At 33.0% G+C, this 15,477-nt stretch overlaps 1 protein-coding gene across 4 annotated transcripts; it reads right to left on the bottom strand.

Annotated features, from left to right (window-relative positions):
- Positions 1–6,687, bottom strand: LOC18437851 (uncharacterized). 4 transcript variants are annotated; one of them, XM_006848050.4, is made up of 9 exons: positions 6,337–6,687; positions 4,937–5,141; positions 4,177–4,267; positions 3,355–3,500; positions 2,191–2,434; positions 1,803–1,907; positions 1,503–1,685; positions 701–902; positions 1–612 (listed from the first exon to the last, which is right to left on the bottom strand). In XM_006848050.4, exons 1-9 carry the CDS (start codon positions 6,491–6,493, stop codon positions 128–130), a joined length of 1,818 nt encoding a protein of 605 aa, XP_006848113.1. In that variant the 5' UTR covers positions 6,494–6,687; the 3' UTR covers positions 1–127. The 4 variants fall into 4 exon arrangements, with proteins under 4 accessions (XP_006848113.1, XP_088729376.1, XP_020525097.1 ...); XM_088873250.1 differs by lacking the exon at positions 4,177–4,267; XM_020669438.2 differs by lacking the exon at positions 4,937–5,141.
- Between the last annotated feature and the right edge of the window lie 8,790 nt (positions 6,688–15,477).

The following is a 15,477-nucleotide window of genomic DNA, read 5'->3' as shown; positions in this document are numbered from 1 at the left end:
TTTGTCGCAACCCAACATCAAGTACACTTTTTCATTTTGAGACCAAATGTACACATAGATAGACAAAAACAGAGAGAGAGAGAGAGAGAGAGAGAGATGATTATTGCTTGTCATACCCCAATATCAACTATTGGTTTTTCAGATTCATTTTGAGCCCAAACCCAAAGGGAAATAAAGGATCATAATTTGAGTCCCCCACATTCATGGGAAGTTGATCCACTCTCTTGAACCATGTTCTTGGCAAGCAGCCATGAAACTCATAACCTCCAAATATGACATCAGCAACTCCAGCACCCTCACTACCAGGCAACCAGGCAGCTACAAAAGCCTCCATTTTCTCGATTAATGGCTCCACGATGAGAGGCCTACCTGATAAAAGAATCACAAGCGTGGGGACTTTTGAACACACGAGCTCTATCGTTTCTATAGCTTTGGGTGAGAGTTCAAGCTTCGGGTCATCACCCAAGAATTCCGCATAGGGTTTCTCACCTACGACCACAATTGCTGATGAGAACTCTTGGGTTTTGAATGAGGTTTCAGTTGGGTTCTCTTCATATATTACCGCTGTGTTCATCCCAACTGCTGCTTTAATGGCTTCCAAGATGGTGGTCCCTGCATTTGAATTGGCATTGGTATATTCAGAGAGAAATCTCTCTCTCAAAAAAGAAAAAAAAAAAGTCCTGCATTTTCTAATGAATACCTTGTGTAATTTGGCCGCCAATTCCATACCATGTGATAGTCCATCCTCCGCATTGATACCCGAGATTGTGAGCATGTTCACCACCAACTAAAATTCTTCCACCGTTCTTAGAGAGAGGAAGAAAAGGCTTATTTGGGTTCTTCCCATTCTTCAGAAGAACAAGAGATTTTCTAACAGCTTCTCGGGCCAATTCTCTATGCATCTGTGTAAAAATCAATAACTCAGACATCAATTATTGGTCTCATCAAAAAAAAAGAAAAAGCTTATCTACTATCAGTGAAAAAGCATACAAGGGAGTCAAGAATATGTGACGAACACTAGACAATATGCACAAGTTATCATAAAAGCAGGAGATACAAACACACAAATCAGTAGAGAAATAACAGAGTTATACCCCTATGTTCAAGACCACAGAGGCCATTATTCATCTCTGATTGAAATTACAAATTTTCTAGAGCAGGTTAACATGCTTCTTCAAATGCTAATAAAGATGGTCATCTTCATTCTTATACAATGAGACCATTAAAATATAAGGGATTGTATACAATGAGACCATTTACCTTTGGTATAGGGACGTCACAATTACTTACAATCATCCGATGTGAACTTCGATAGTTTGGGTGTCACAAAGTTCTAAAAAATTTATTTTGAACTTTGAGCCTGGTCAATGAAATAAATGCAGCCCACCCAATTTTACATCCAATGGTCAAGATTAATTGTGACCACCTTATACCAAAGGTAAATCGTCTCGTTATATACTTTCCCAAAATATAATAACTAAGAACAGTTTTGATTATCAAACCTTGCATCCCACTAAATTTAGCAGGGATCTATCTGTAAAGGGGTGCTCAAATAGTCCTCCAACAAATTTAACCCGAAGAATTCTCTCTACTGCATCATCAATTCTGGTCATCGAAATCTCCCCTGATTCCACTAGAAATGTCAAGTCGCCTATGAATTTCTGGAAATCATGCGGCACCATAACCTGAAAGCAGAAGTTAAAGGAGTTGTGTGTGTGTGTGTGTGTGTGTGAGAGAGAGAGAGAGAGAGAGAGAAAGAGAGAGAGAGAGAGAGAGAGAGAGTGAAGTTGTTTGGCACCAACCATATCTATTCCAGCATTTATGGATGCTGATATGCAGAAGCGATAGTCTGAGCCTTGAGGTTGACATAACCTGTCAATACCTTCCCAATCCGAGATCACAAAGCCCTGAAACAAAACAGCTCAATTTCTTTAACCATTTCAGGAGTGGTAAATTGAAGGTGAGAACTTGTTCTATGACCCTGAAGATCCCATAAATTAACTTCTTTTTATATTTGAAAGGTAAAATATGTTAGAAGCTTACACATCAAGTTGCAACCATCAGTACACACATATCAATATGTTAGAAGCTTACACATCAAGAATTGTACTTGGAGTTTATGAGACTTGTATCTGTGTCAAACACCGTACTTTAGCATTCAATGGAATCCATGATAAGTGGAAAGTTTACCTTGAAACCCAATTGATGTTTCAGAACTTGGGTGAGGAGAAAATGGTGAGAATGCAGCATCATGGAGTTCCAGCTTGAATAAGAGGCCATTGCAGTGCAGACCCCCTGATCCAGGCAATCTAGAAAAGGCTTCAAGTGAACACTGTGAAGCTCATCAAAGCTTCCTACGGTGTTGCCTTCATTGATTCCTCCTTTTGTCCCTCCATCCCCTATAAAATGCTTCATGCAAGCGATCACATTTTTTCTGCAATCAATTGATTTTACAGATTTAAATTTCTGGTTTTGATGGTATCTATGAGAACCACACTTTTAATAAAGAACAATCAACCACTTAGGATAATATTAAACTCAGTAAACCACAAAAAAATGGAAAAGAAGTAAAGATCAAGGTTTCAAAAAAAGCTAGGCGGCCTTCTTGGCACCCAATGCCCAGGTGAGCGCCTAGGCGGGCGCCCTGTAGTTTTTTTCACTTGGAGGGTTTTCATATATTGAGGTTTTTTTTTTTTTTTTTTCACTTTGGGGTTAAAAATAAACCCCCATAATGTTTTTATACAACCTTGGGGGTCAAAATGACCCGGCGATTTTAAAAAACAAAAAAGGCCTTACGGCCCTGGGTGCTTGCCTAGGCGCCCACCCAGGTACATCCGCCCGTGTAGGGCTGCCTGGGTATAGGCATGCGGATTTTTGGTCTAGGCCGCCCAGACGGACCGTTTTTTAAGACATTGGTAAAGATAAAATATTTCTTAAGAAAAACTATCAATTTTGAGAAGGATGCCAAATTACTACTCTCCATATAAAGAAAACAATGAATAGTTTTAAAAAAGGAACATTGCCTAAGAGTCAAGAATTAGAGCAATAATGTGCTTTTCATCCAAAAACTTTTGAAAATTCTATAGCAGAGCTGGAAATTTTAGTGGAATATACTCTTTCATCCAAAAAGATCAAGGAAGTTTGTCTTCATCATCAAATAAAAGCTTCTCCATACTTTTGTTTACTATCAGTAATGAATGTATAATACATTTAGATAAAGAACATCAAAAAGATAAAAGGAAGATCCTTCACCTATATTTTTCAAATCGAAGAAAAAAATAGCATAGAATTATGAAGAAATATCGATTGCAGCTATAATAGGAAAACAACAAGAAGAATGGGCTCTTGGTTCACCTGCTTGCAAGAAAAGGATAGCCTTTAGGGTGGCTTTGGGGTGGTGATCCTTGCAACCCTTGAACAATGGTGGTCATCTTCCTCACTGTTTCAGTGTCTTCACTGTAACTCTCATAGCATCTTCCCCATCTTGGATCTCTGGAAACCTGCTCCAATCAAGGTTGCATTATGATAAATTTTGGGCTCAAAATATGACCAGGGGGGCAAAAAAATAGCTAGAATCTATTTAACACAAAAATAATTATGGAACTGTAGAATCTATTTAACACAAAAATAATTATGGAACTCTAGAATCTATTTAACACAAAAATAATTATGGAACTCTATATTACTTTAATGCATCTCTCCTCCAAAAAGTTGATGCACTTATTCCAATCGTTAACCTGAACCATCCCCAAAACAAAAACTCTCACACAGGATCGCCCAAACAAGCATGCAAGCGTGAATGCACACACGGGCAGATCTGGCTGAGTCAATACCGGGAAGAGAGAGAAAGAGAGAGGAACCTCTCCAGGTACTCATCAAAAACTAAAGAGATGTTCCTAGGTAAACATAAGCAAGCTTTTGAAACATAGAAGTGAGGTCCCACGAATGAAGAGTTGCTTGCTTTTGCATGTCCGAACAAGATATGTTTTTCTTGGGCATACCAAGAGGTAAAGTGTACTAAAATACCACTTTCCTTTGTGCCCCTCCAGTCAAAGGGGTCATCTTGATGATTATTGTCATAGATTATCTTTTTAGTTTTGCAGCCAACAACAAATGTGCAAGGTCTCATATTAGAAAACGTTAGGTCATGAGTATCAAGGGCTAATAGGCACATACAGCAACACATGGAGCAAATGTATAGGGGATCCCTGTAGCACGAACTTCAATGGCAGTTGCTTCCCCAATTTTTTGAACTAGATTTGGATCTCTGCAATAACACCATAAATAAACCCACTAACATTACAGCAAAGTTATAAGGGAGGAGAAGAAGACTGTGAAACTCAAAGCAGTCTCGGTATGTCCCTCTCAATGAGCAACAAAATCAAATATATTACCAATCAAAAGAAATATAAGACAAGGAAATGATGAGCTTACAAGGTAGCATCTCAAAAAGGAGAAACATATATCCTAAGAAAGAACTCAAAGAAAAGCATCAGAGAGCCTCGTTCTTTTTATCCATAACCCTGAATGATACATATTTTCCTTATTTTGTTTCTTATGAATTGTATATAAAGGTATTCTTCATTGGCAATGACGACAATTTCCATTCCCCCAAGAAATCGAATCTTAATGCCCCTATTTGTTGCTCGAAAAGTAGAGCATTTATATTAATTTGTTGGAAAAGGGTCATTACGAACAACAAACATTTACTTCAAAACTCAAATTAATGTAAAGACCCCTAGAATATTATATCAAAGATATCCTAAGGTTGCTTCTTTCTAAATTCTAGTAATTGATCTCATATTTACGTTTGATAAAGTACCATAATGGTAAAGATCAATCTATGATGGAGCTTTCCACTAACAACAACAACAACGGCAGAAAGAGAGAAAGAGAGATAGAGAGAGAGAGAGAGAGAGAGAGAGGGATGAGGGACCTTGTGGCTCCAAGGCCAATGTTATGGGGAAAGATGGTGGCTCCATAACAGTTATTATGGCCATGGACCGCATCAGTACCATAGAGGACCGGTATGGAGAGCCGAGATTCAAGTGCCCATCTTTGGAAACCATCTACCATGTCTGCCCATTCTTCAGCTGAGGCCCCTGATCTTGGGGTACTGCCTCCAGCATTAAGAATGCTCCCTTCCAAATTACAAGAGGTTCTCCAAAACTCAGTCCAATATTTCAAAAGGGTTTCAGTGACATCAAGAATAGATCAGTTAGTAGTACCCAACTAAAAAACCTAGCACATATTATATATATATATAAAGGGAGAATCATTTTCTATACGATTGGCAAAATCAGGTAAGTCTTATGTCTTTATTGTTTAAAGCACAAACTCATAGTCCAAGATTCCCAAAAAGGTTGGGTAGATCAGTTAGCAATTCCCAATTTATTTAGAAAATTGAATCAAACCTAAACCAATTTGAAATGAAATTTGGTAAAAAAAATTCCAATTAGGGCTCAGATAGTGGTCAATCAGAACCATTGTCAATATTTCAGGAAACATTCCCAGTTAAGGAACTGGAAAACCAGACAGTTAAAAAACTGAAAGAAAATAAAAATGATTTATAGAGTGGAGAAAGGAACTATTTTTTCAAATTTCAATCCAGAATTACTGCTAAGAAAAATAAAAGCTAAAAATCAGAGCCAAAATAGATAGAGAAATAGTCCAAATATTCTTCATTTAAAAATAAGAAATATAAATAAATACAAAAAGGGAAAAAAAAAAAAAAAACCGTATGCCTCATTCAACTTGTTCCCAACATGAAATATCAATTGGAAGGCAATACTCAAACATAAGAAACGGTTCAGAATCTCAGTTTAGTTTTCATTAACATTCAAAATATTTTTCAGATACCAGTAAAACTTTCCGAAAACAATGACCCAAAATCCAAGATTTCATATGAACAATAGACATAATTCAAAGAAAACTGGATCAAAATCCAAATGTGCTTGATTGGCTGAAGTTCACGTTAATTTCAAACATCAAACTTGTCCAAACTATAATCATCAAAATCAAAACCCAGCCCGAATTCCGCCAATGATTTGGATTGTCGATGGAATTGGCAATGAAATTAAAATTCAACCTCGATTTCAAGCAAGTAAAGGAAAAAACAACTGAAATTAAGGTGAAACCATTAATAACTGATGTTTTAAGCAAATTTAGACCTAAGAAATAACCAGAGTAAAACAAAACCAAAAACTAAATTCAGCCGAACTTCATGGCATTATGCATTTAGTGCTGAGAACCCACACCAAATTTAGAAGAAAGAAGTAATCCCACCTACAAATGGAATTAGAGAGAGAGAGAGAGAGAGAGGTGGGTAAATAGTACCAATGAATTGGTTCTTCATGGCGTCGAGGGTGACTACTGAGCGTTCGATCTGGGTCATCTGCCCCACTTTCTCAGCAATGGTCATCCGTAACAATAGATCTTTCACTCTCTCTTCTATTGCTTGCTGTGGATCTTTGTAAATGGGCTTTTCCGCCATTCTTTCTCCCAGTGCTTTAGAGAGAGAATGTGTTTTAGATGGAGAAAGAGGTCTGCTTACAGGGCTTTAGTTTGAGAGAGAAAGAGAAACCGTGCTTCAGATAGAGGAGAACTGCGGCCACTGTACATAGATGTTGCACCCGATGTGCTCATACCATTTTAGAGAGAGAGAGGAGAGAGGCTTCAGTGTCAGACTCCATACCAGTAGAGAGAGGGAGGACGAAATCTTTTCTTGCCCGGGAGCATATATTGTTCATCTACTCCCTAAGGATCTTGTGAGTCCATCCACTCCCTCCCGCATAAAGCCTATTTGGACGGTGTAGATAATATGTTGTAATTATAAGATTTAAAATCTTTTTATTTTTCATAGACATACATCTCGATGTCGAGATGACCAATCCTAGGGATTTTGATTATTTTTCAAATGATACCGTTGGCATACGGACCAATCATGGAGGTTTTGATTATTTTTCAAAGGGTAAAGTTGGCATACGGATGCATCGTAGCGGTAGAGATAAGGTGTGTCTTCAAATTTTATCATGGTATATAGTTTTGCTATAAAATATTTTTAGGATTATCTCAAAATCTATTTTTATATCTAATTATAAAATTTTAAATTTTAAAAATGGTTAAAATCAAGTAGATCTATAAGCATATTAAAATCTTGAAAATGGACGGTGTAGATAATATGTTGTAAAATACACTATTTTTAAAACTTAAAATCTTTTTATCTTTCATGATCATACATATCGATGTCAAGATGATCAATCAAATGGTCTTTCAATATTAAAACTACATTTTTCGACGGATTTTTGAGGTGCATCTGTAGCTCTTCATTATAAAGTTGCAACCTTATATAAACTACCTTCTCAAAAGATAAATTTTGAATTTCAAGTATTCTAAACAGTGTTTTAAAAAACACCGAGTCGAATCGGACTCGCCCGGTTCGACTCGGAAATCGTGAAAAGGGGACAGGATCGCCTAAAAAATCGGAAATCGTCCGGTTCTAGAGAGAACCGGACGATTCTGTACAGTGAATCGCCGATTCACTGTAAGGAATCGGCGAGTCCGAACAGTGAATCGGCGAGTCCTGTACGGATTTTTTTTTTTTTTTGTTGTAATCCATGATAGATTTTTTTGTAATACTTGATCGATTTTTTTGTAATCCATGATCGAATTGTTTTTGTTTTTTTGTAATCCATGATCGAATTTTTTGATTTTTTGTAACCCATAATAGAATTTTTTGTAATCCATGATCGAAATTTTTGTTTTCTTTTCTTGTAATCCATGATCGATTTTTTTGTTTTTTTTTTTTTTTTTGTAACCCATGATAGAATTTTTTGTAATCCATGATCGAATGTTTTTGTAATACATGATCGAAATGTTTGTTTTTTTTTTGTAATCCATGATCGAAGTGTTTGTTTTTTTTTTTGTAATCCATGATTGAATTTTTTGTTTTTTGCTTTTTTTGTAACCCATGATAGAGTTTTTTGTAATCCATGATTGAATTTTTTGTAATCCATGATCGAACTGTTTTTTTCTTTTTTTGTAATCCACGATTGAATTTTTTGTTTTTTTTTGTTTGTTTTTTTTTGTAATCCATGATCGAATTTTATGTAATCCATGATCGAATTTTATGTAATCCATGATTGAATTTTTTGAAAATTTGTGATTTTTTTTTTTAATCCATGATCGAATTTTTTTTTGTAATCCATGATAGAATTTTTTGAAATTTTGTGATTTTTTTTTTAATCCATGATCGATTTTTTTGAAAATTTGTTTTTTTTTTTTTTAATCCATATTATTCAAAGAGAAAATGAGAGAGATGATGATTCTGAGGCCACCCTATCCCAGCCATATTATTCACATATCGAGTCCCAACAGCAACAGTGTATGGATGAGCACAAAATACTGTAAATTAAATGTTGAATGGCGGTTCATGCAGGGAAATAACATATCAATATTCGCATATTCATTCAAAAACATGAAAATTTTTAATGGAGTACCCTCATTTTTTATTCAATTCCTAAAAAACAATATTTATAATGAATTTTAATAATTTTTTCGAATTTTTTTTAAGATTTATTCTGACCGATTCACCCGATTCTCGATCCGGATCGGCGAATCGGCGATCCGGATCGGTTTTTTTGAAGCCCGATCCGGGTCACCGATCCGTTTTTTAAACCATTGATTCTAACCAAAGCAATGGTTTAAAAACCGGATCGGTGACTCGAATCGGGCTTTTCAAAAACCGATCCGGATCGGCGAATCGGCGATCCCGATCGAAATCGGGTGAATCGGTCAGAATAAAGCTTCAAAAAAATCCGAAAAAATTATTAAAATTCATTATAAATATTGTTTTTTAGGAATTCAATAAAAAATGAGGGTACTCCATTAAGAATTTTCATGTTTTTGAATGAATATGCGAATATTGATATGTTCTTCCCCTGCATGAACCGCCATTCAACATTTAATTTACATCACACAAAAGGATAAACATAGAATTATCATGGAATAAGTATATCAGCATACATGGACTACAATAAAGCATAAAATTAGTAATATACGATCTAAATTAAGATGTAAAAAGTTTAAATTAACCTGACAGTTCAAAAAGAAAAATAATCACCATATGTAATGATAATATGTTGCGGTAGTTCATGTAGTCATGTTCGTTGTTATTTGTTATTGCAAAAGGACAATAATATTTTTGTACATATCAATTACAAACATTTAGAATAATACAAAATGCAAGCTCCAAACATGGCTACAACTCAATTATCAAGAACATACATTTTTTGCATTAAAAAATTAATAATAAAAACAATTCTTCAAAGAGCCGGCTAACATCAGTCATTCCAACTAAAAAATCCATGAACAACAGATAAAAAAAATACAGTTTTGTATTGAAAATATAATAACATGCATTTTTTTGCATAAATAATCCATCAACATACAATTTTTTCAACAAAAACTTTAACAATAAAAATTTAAAATATGGTTTAATACCTCATGATAATTAAAACCTTGTCACGATTTTCACATCTTTTCGGAAAATCATCATTTTTCAAAAAATTCGATCATGGAAAAAAAAAAAAAAAATTTACAGCAAACTCAAACAATAAAAATTAAAAATTGGGTTTAAATGTTTAATACATCATGATAATCAAAACTTTATCATGATTTTCACATCTTTTCGAAAAATCATCATTTTTCAAAAAATTCGATCATGGATAAAAAGAAATAAAAAAAAAAAGTACAGCAAATTTTCAAAAAATTCGATCATAGATTAAAAAAAAAAATTAACAAATTTTTAAAAAGTTCGATCATGGATTAAAAAAAAAAAATCATAAACTTTCTAAAAATTCGATCATGGATTACAAAAAATTCGATCATGGATTACAAAAAATTCGCTCATGGATTACATAAAATTCGATCATGGATTACATAAAATTCGATCATGGATTACAAAAAAAAAAAAAACATAAAAAAACAAAAAATTCGATCGTGGATTACAAGAACAGAAAAAAACAATTCGATCATATTACAAAAAATTCAATCATGGGTTACAAAAAAAAAAAAAACACAAAAAATTCGATCATGGATTACAAGTAAAAAACACAAACATTTCGATCATGGATTACAAAAAACTCGATCATGGATTACAGAAAATTCTATCATGGATTACAAAAAATTCGATCATGGATTACATAAAATTCGATCATGGATTACAAAAAAGTCGATCATGGATTACAGAAAATTCTATCATGGATTACAAAAAATTCGTTCATGGATTACATAAAATTCGATCATGCATTACAAAAAAAAAAAACAAAAAATTCGATCGTGGATTACAAAAAAAGAAAAAAACAATTACATCATGGATAACAAAAAATTCAATCATTGATTACAAAAAACTCTATCATGGGTTACATAAAAAACAAAAAACAAAAAACAAAAAATTCGATCATGGATTACAAAAAAAAACAAACATTTCGATCATGGATTACAAAACATTCGATCATGGATTACAAAAAATTCTATCATGGGTTACAAAAATAAAAAATAAAAAATAAAATTCGAGCATGGATTACAAGAAAAAAAAACAAACATTTTGATCATGGATTACAAAAAATTCGATCATAGATTACAAAAAATTCTATCATGGGCTACACACAAAAAAAAAAAAAAATTGTTCTTCACAGAGTCGTTTTACATAAGCGATTTTAACTCAAAAATTCACCTCCAAGTGAATAAATTACATCCAATTGACTATATTTTCTGATAAACAACAATATAAGGAATCAAAAACCTAAATTTGTAACACATTATTTCAAATATATCATGAAAACAAAATCAAAAGGCCGAAAAAAAAAAAAAAAACAGCGGAATTTGGTTCCGCAGGCATCTCACTGTTCATATCAAATTTCTTGCTGTAATTGATCAGATTACGTAAAATTGAAAATTTTAAATCATACTAGACACAATAAAGATTAAAAACCCTAATTATTGAACTCATTTTGTTCAAAATATGCCGTGAAATAAATCAAATGGCGGAAAAAAAAAAAAACTCAAAGTTCTTACCTGTTTTTGTGAACTGAAGCCTTCAATATCCAAAAAACTCTGTTTTTCTCAACGATTATCACAAATTAGTAACAAAATCTTTTGATTCACAGCTGTAAGATCAATATGCCTACAAATTTTGAAAGATTCATGCCCTATTTGCCATGAAATTTCAGAAATGGCGGAAACCCTAAACCCCGAATTTTTCTTGATAAAAAAACAACCAATTTTTCCACCATTTAATCCTTGAAAAATCTGAATAAAGCTGTTTACAGCCTGAAAAACAGATCACATGCCGAAAAAAACAAAAAAAATGATAAAAAAATGACAAATTTGAAAAAATCCGTGAAGAACACTGTGCAACCCGTGTTCTTCACGGACTCGCCGATTCCGCACAGTGAATCGGCGAGTCACTGTGCGGAATCGTCCGGTTCTCTCTAGAACCGGACGATTCCCGGTTTTTTAACCGATCCGGTACCTTTTTCGTGAATTCCGAGTCGAACCGGGCGAGTCGGCGATTTTTTAAACGCTGAACCAAAGGTTTAAAAACCGGATCGGTGACCCGGATCGGGCTTTTCAAAAACCTATCCGGATCGGCGAATCGGCGATCCGGATCGGCGAATCGGCGATCCGGATCGAAATCGGGTGAATCGGTCAGAATAAAGCTTCAAAAAAATCCGAAAAAATTATTAAAATTCATTATAAATATTGTTTTTTAGGAATTCAATAAAAAATGAGGGTACTCCATTAAGAATTTTCATGTTTTTGAATGAATATGCGAATATTGATATGTTCTTCCCCTGCATGAACCGCCATTCAACATTTAATTTACATCACACAAAAGGATAAACATAGAATTATCATGGAATAAGTATATCAACATACATGGACTACAATAAAGCATAAAATTAGTAACATACGATCTAAATTAAGATGTAAAAAGTTTAAATTAACCTGACAGTTCAAAAAGAAAAATAATCACCATATGTAGTGATAATATGTTGCGGTAGTTCATGTAGTCATATTCGTTGTTATTTGTTATTGCAAAAGGACAATAATATTTTTGTACATATCAATTACAAACATTTAGAATAATACAAAATGCAAGCTCCAAACATGGCTACAACTCAATTATCAAAAACATACATTTTTTGCATTAAAAAATTAATAATAAAAACAATTCTTCAAAGAGCCGGCTAACATCAGTCATTCCAAATTTCCAACTAAAAAATTCATGAACAACAGATAAAAAAAATACAGTTTTGTATTGAAAATATAATAACATACATTTTTTTGCATAAATAATCCATCAACATACAATTTTTTCAACAAAAACTTTAACAATAAAAATTTAAAATATGGTTTAATACCTCATGATAATTAAAACCTTGTCACGATTTTCACATCTTTTCGGAAAATCATCAATTTTCAAAAAATTCGATCTTGAAAAAAAAAAAAAAAAATTTACAGCAAACTCAAACAATAAAAATTAAAAATTGGGTTTAAATGTTTAATACATCATGATAATCAAAACTTTATCACGATTTTCACATCTTTTCGAAAAATCATCATTTTTCAAAAAATTCGATCATGGATAAAAAGAAATAAAAAAAAAAAGTACAGCAAATTTTCAAAAAATTCGATCATAGATTAAAAAAAAAAAATAACAAATTTTCAAAAAGTTCGATCATGGATTAAAAAAAAAAAATCATAAATTTTCTAAAAATTCGATCATGGATTACAAAAAATTCGATCATGGATTACATAAAATTCGCTCATGGATTACATAAAATTCGATCATGGATTACATAAAATTCGATCATGGATTACAAAAAAAAAAAAAAAACATAAAAAAACAAAAAATTCGAACGTGGATTACAAGAACAGAAAAAAACAATTCGATCATGGATTACAAAAAATTCAATCATGGGTTACAAAAAAAAAAAAAACACAAAAAATTCGATCATGGATTACAAGTAAAAAAAACAAACATTTCGATCATGGATTACAAAAAAGTCGATCATGGATTACAGAAAATTCTATCATGGATTACAAAAAATTCGATCATGGATTACATAAAATTCGATCATGGATTACAAAAAAGTCGATCATGGATTACAGAAAATTCTATCATGGATTACAAAAAATTCGTTCATGGATTACATAAAATTCGATCATGCATTACAAAAAAAAAAAACAAAAAAAAACAAAAAATTCGAACTTGGATTACAAAAAAAGAAAAAAACAAGTACATCATGGATAACAAAAAATTCAATCATAGATTACAAAAAACTCTATCATGGGTTACATAAAAAACAAAAAACAAAAAAATCGATCATGGATTACAAAAAAAAACAAACATTTCGATCATGGATTACAAAACATTCGATCATGGATTACAAAAAATTCTATCATGGGTTACAAAAATAAAAAATAAAAAATAAAATTCGAGCATGGATTACAAGAAAAAAAAACAAACATTTTGATCATGGATTACAAAAAATTCGATCATAGATTACAAAAAATTCTATCATGGGCTACACAAAAAAAAAAAAAAAAAAAAAAAAAATTTGTTCTTCACAGAGTCGTTTTACCTAAGCGATTTTAACTCAAAAATTCACCTCCAAGTGAATAAATTACATCCAATTGACTATATTTTCTGATAAACAACAATATAAGGAATCAAAAACCTAAATTTGTAACACATTATTTCAAATATATCATGAAAACAAAATCAAAAGGCGGAAAAAAAAAAAAAAAAACAGCGGAATTTGGTTCCGCAGACATCTCACTGTTCATATCAAATTTCTTGCTGTAATTGATCAGATTACGTAAAATTGAAAATTTTAAATCATACTAGACACAATAAAGATTAAAAACCCTAATTATTGAACTCATTTTGTTCAAAATATGCCGTGAAATAAATCAAATGGCGGAAAAAGAAAAAAAACCCAAAGTTCTTACCTGTTTTTGTGAACCGAAGCCTTCAATCTCCAAAAAACTCTGTTTTTCTCAACGATTATCACAAATTAGTAACAAAAGCTTTTGATTCACAGCTTTAAGATCAATATGCCTACAAATTTTGAAAGATTCATGCCCTATTTGGCATGAAAGTTCAGAAATGGCGGAAACCCTAAACCCCGAATTTTTCTTGATCCAAAAACAACCAATTTTTCCACCATTTAATCCTTGAAAAAGCTGAATAAAGCTGTTTACAGCCTGCAAAACAGATCACATGCCGAAAAAAACAAAAAAAATGATAAAAAAATGACAAATTTGAAAAAATCCATGAAGAACACTGTGCAACCCGTGTTCTTCACGGACTCGCCGATTCCGCACAGTGAATCGGCGAGTCACTGTGCGGAATCGTCCGGTTCTCTCTAGAACCGGACGATTCCCGGTTTTTTGAACCGATCCGGTACCTTTTTCGTGAATTCCGAGTCGAACCGGGCGAGTCCGGTTCGACTCGGCGATTTTTTAAACGCTGATTCTAACACTTGAATCTCACCCTCAAAAAATTGGATAGTCTCAATTCATTCTTGAGACATTATTTTCACCGAGTGTGTTGGGCAGAGAAGATTTGCATTGAAGCCTTCGTCAGTTTAGTCATAAAAATAATGAAGCAACTCAGCGCTTCAACCAATTTAGTGGAAGATTTGAGACATTTTTTAAATTTTCTAACATTGAAAAAACATATATTTATATATGAAAATATTAAAAAATAAAAAATAAAAAAATTTCTTTGTTGGGCCGAAAAGGCCAGAGTTTGAGCCGATGCAGCCCGAAGCTAACTTAAGCGGCTGTACCGGGTTTCTTTGGATTTTGGTCTAGGAGGAAAATCGAAAGACTTCGGCCGAAGAGGAGCGAACTTGATAACATTGATATTAAATTACAATTTACACTTCTTACTTTTTGAGGTTATTTTATAGGTTACATTCCCATAATTTCCTATCCTAAATGTTCTCCTAAATTGAGTTCTACCCAAGAGAGTAAATGGAAATTTTATAAAATGTTTTATGTATTTGCTTTGATGAAGGGAAATCATAATATTTGTTGTTTGGCTTCTTTTCGTTTGCACACCAATTCTACCACAATGCATATGGAAGCAAAACAAAATTAAATACATGGTTGTTAGGCTCCAGAAAATGTGAGCAATTTAGTTAAAACTTTTGAGATACCCTCATACCAAGACTAGTGACTTACCCCAACAATCTTTTAACTCATTGTGCCTCTTAAAACATTTATTTAAGCACCGCATAATTGGTACGAAGAAGGTTAATTTATTTTTATTTTAACTTTGAGCCTAACTAATAGCATAGTATTAGTCTCTCCATTTAACATCTACCGATGAAAGGAGAATTCAAGCTCCTTGTTTCGAATCAAATTTTCTTTTTGACTTTGAGCCCGACTAATAACACAATC

Source organism: Amborella trichopoda, chromosome 8, assembly GCF_054954075.1.
Source record: "Amborella trichopoda isolate Santa Cruz 75 chromosome 8, AtrichopodaSantaCruz75HAP2 v2.0, whole genome shotgun sequence".
Classification (NCBI taxonomy): domain Eukaryota; kingdom Viridiplantae; phylum Streptophyta; class Magnoliopsida; order Amborellales; family Amborellaceae; genus Amborella; species Amborella trichopoda.
Note: the sequence above shows the minus strand (reverse complement) of the source record. Positions and strands in the feature narration are given on the sequence as shown.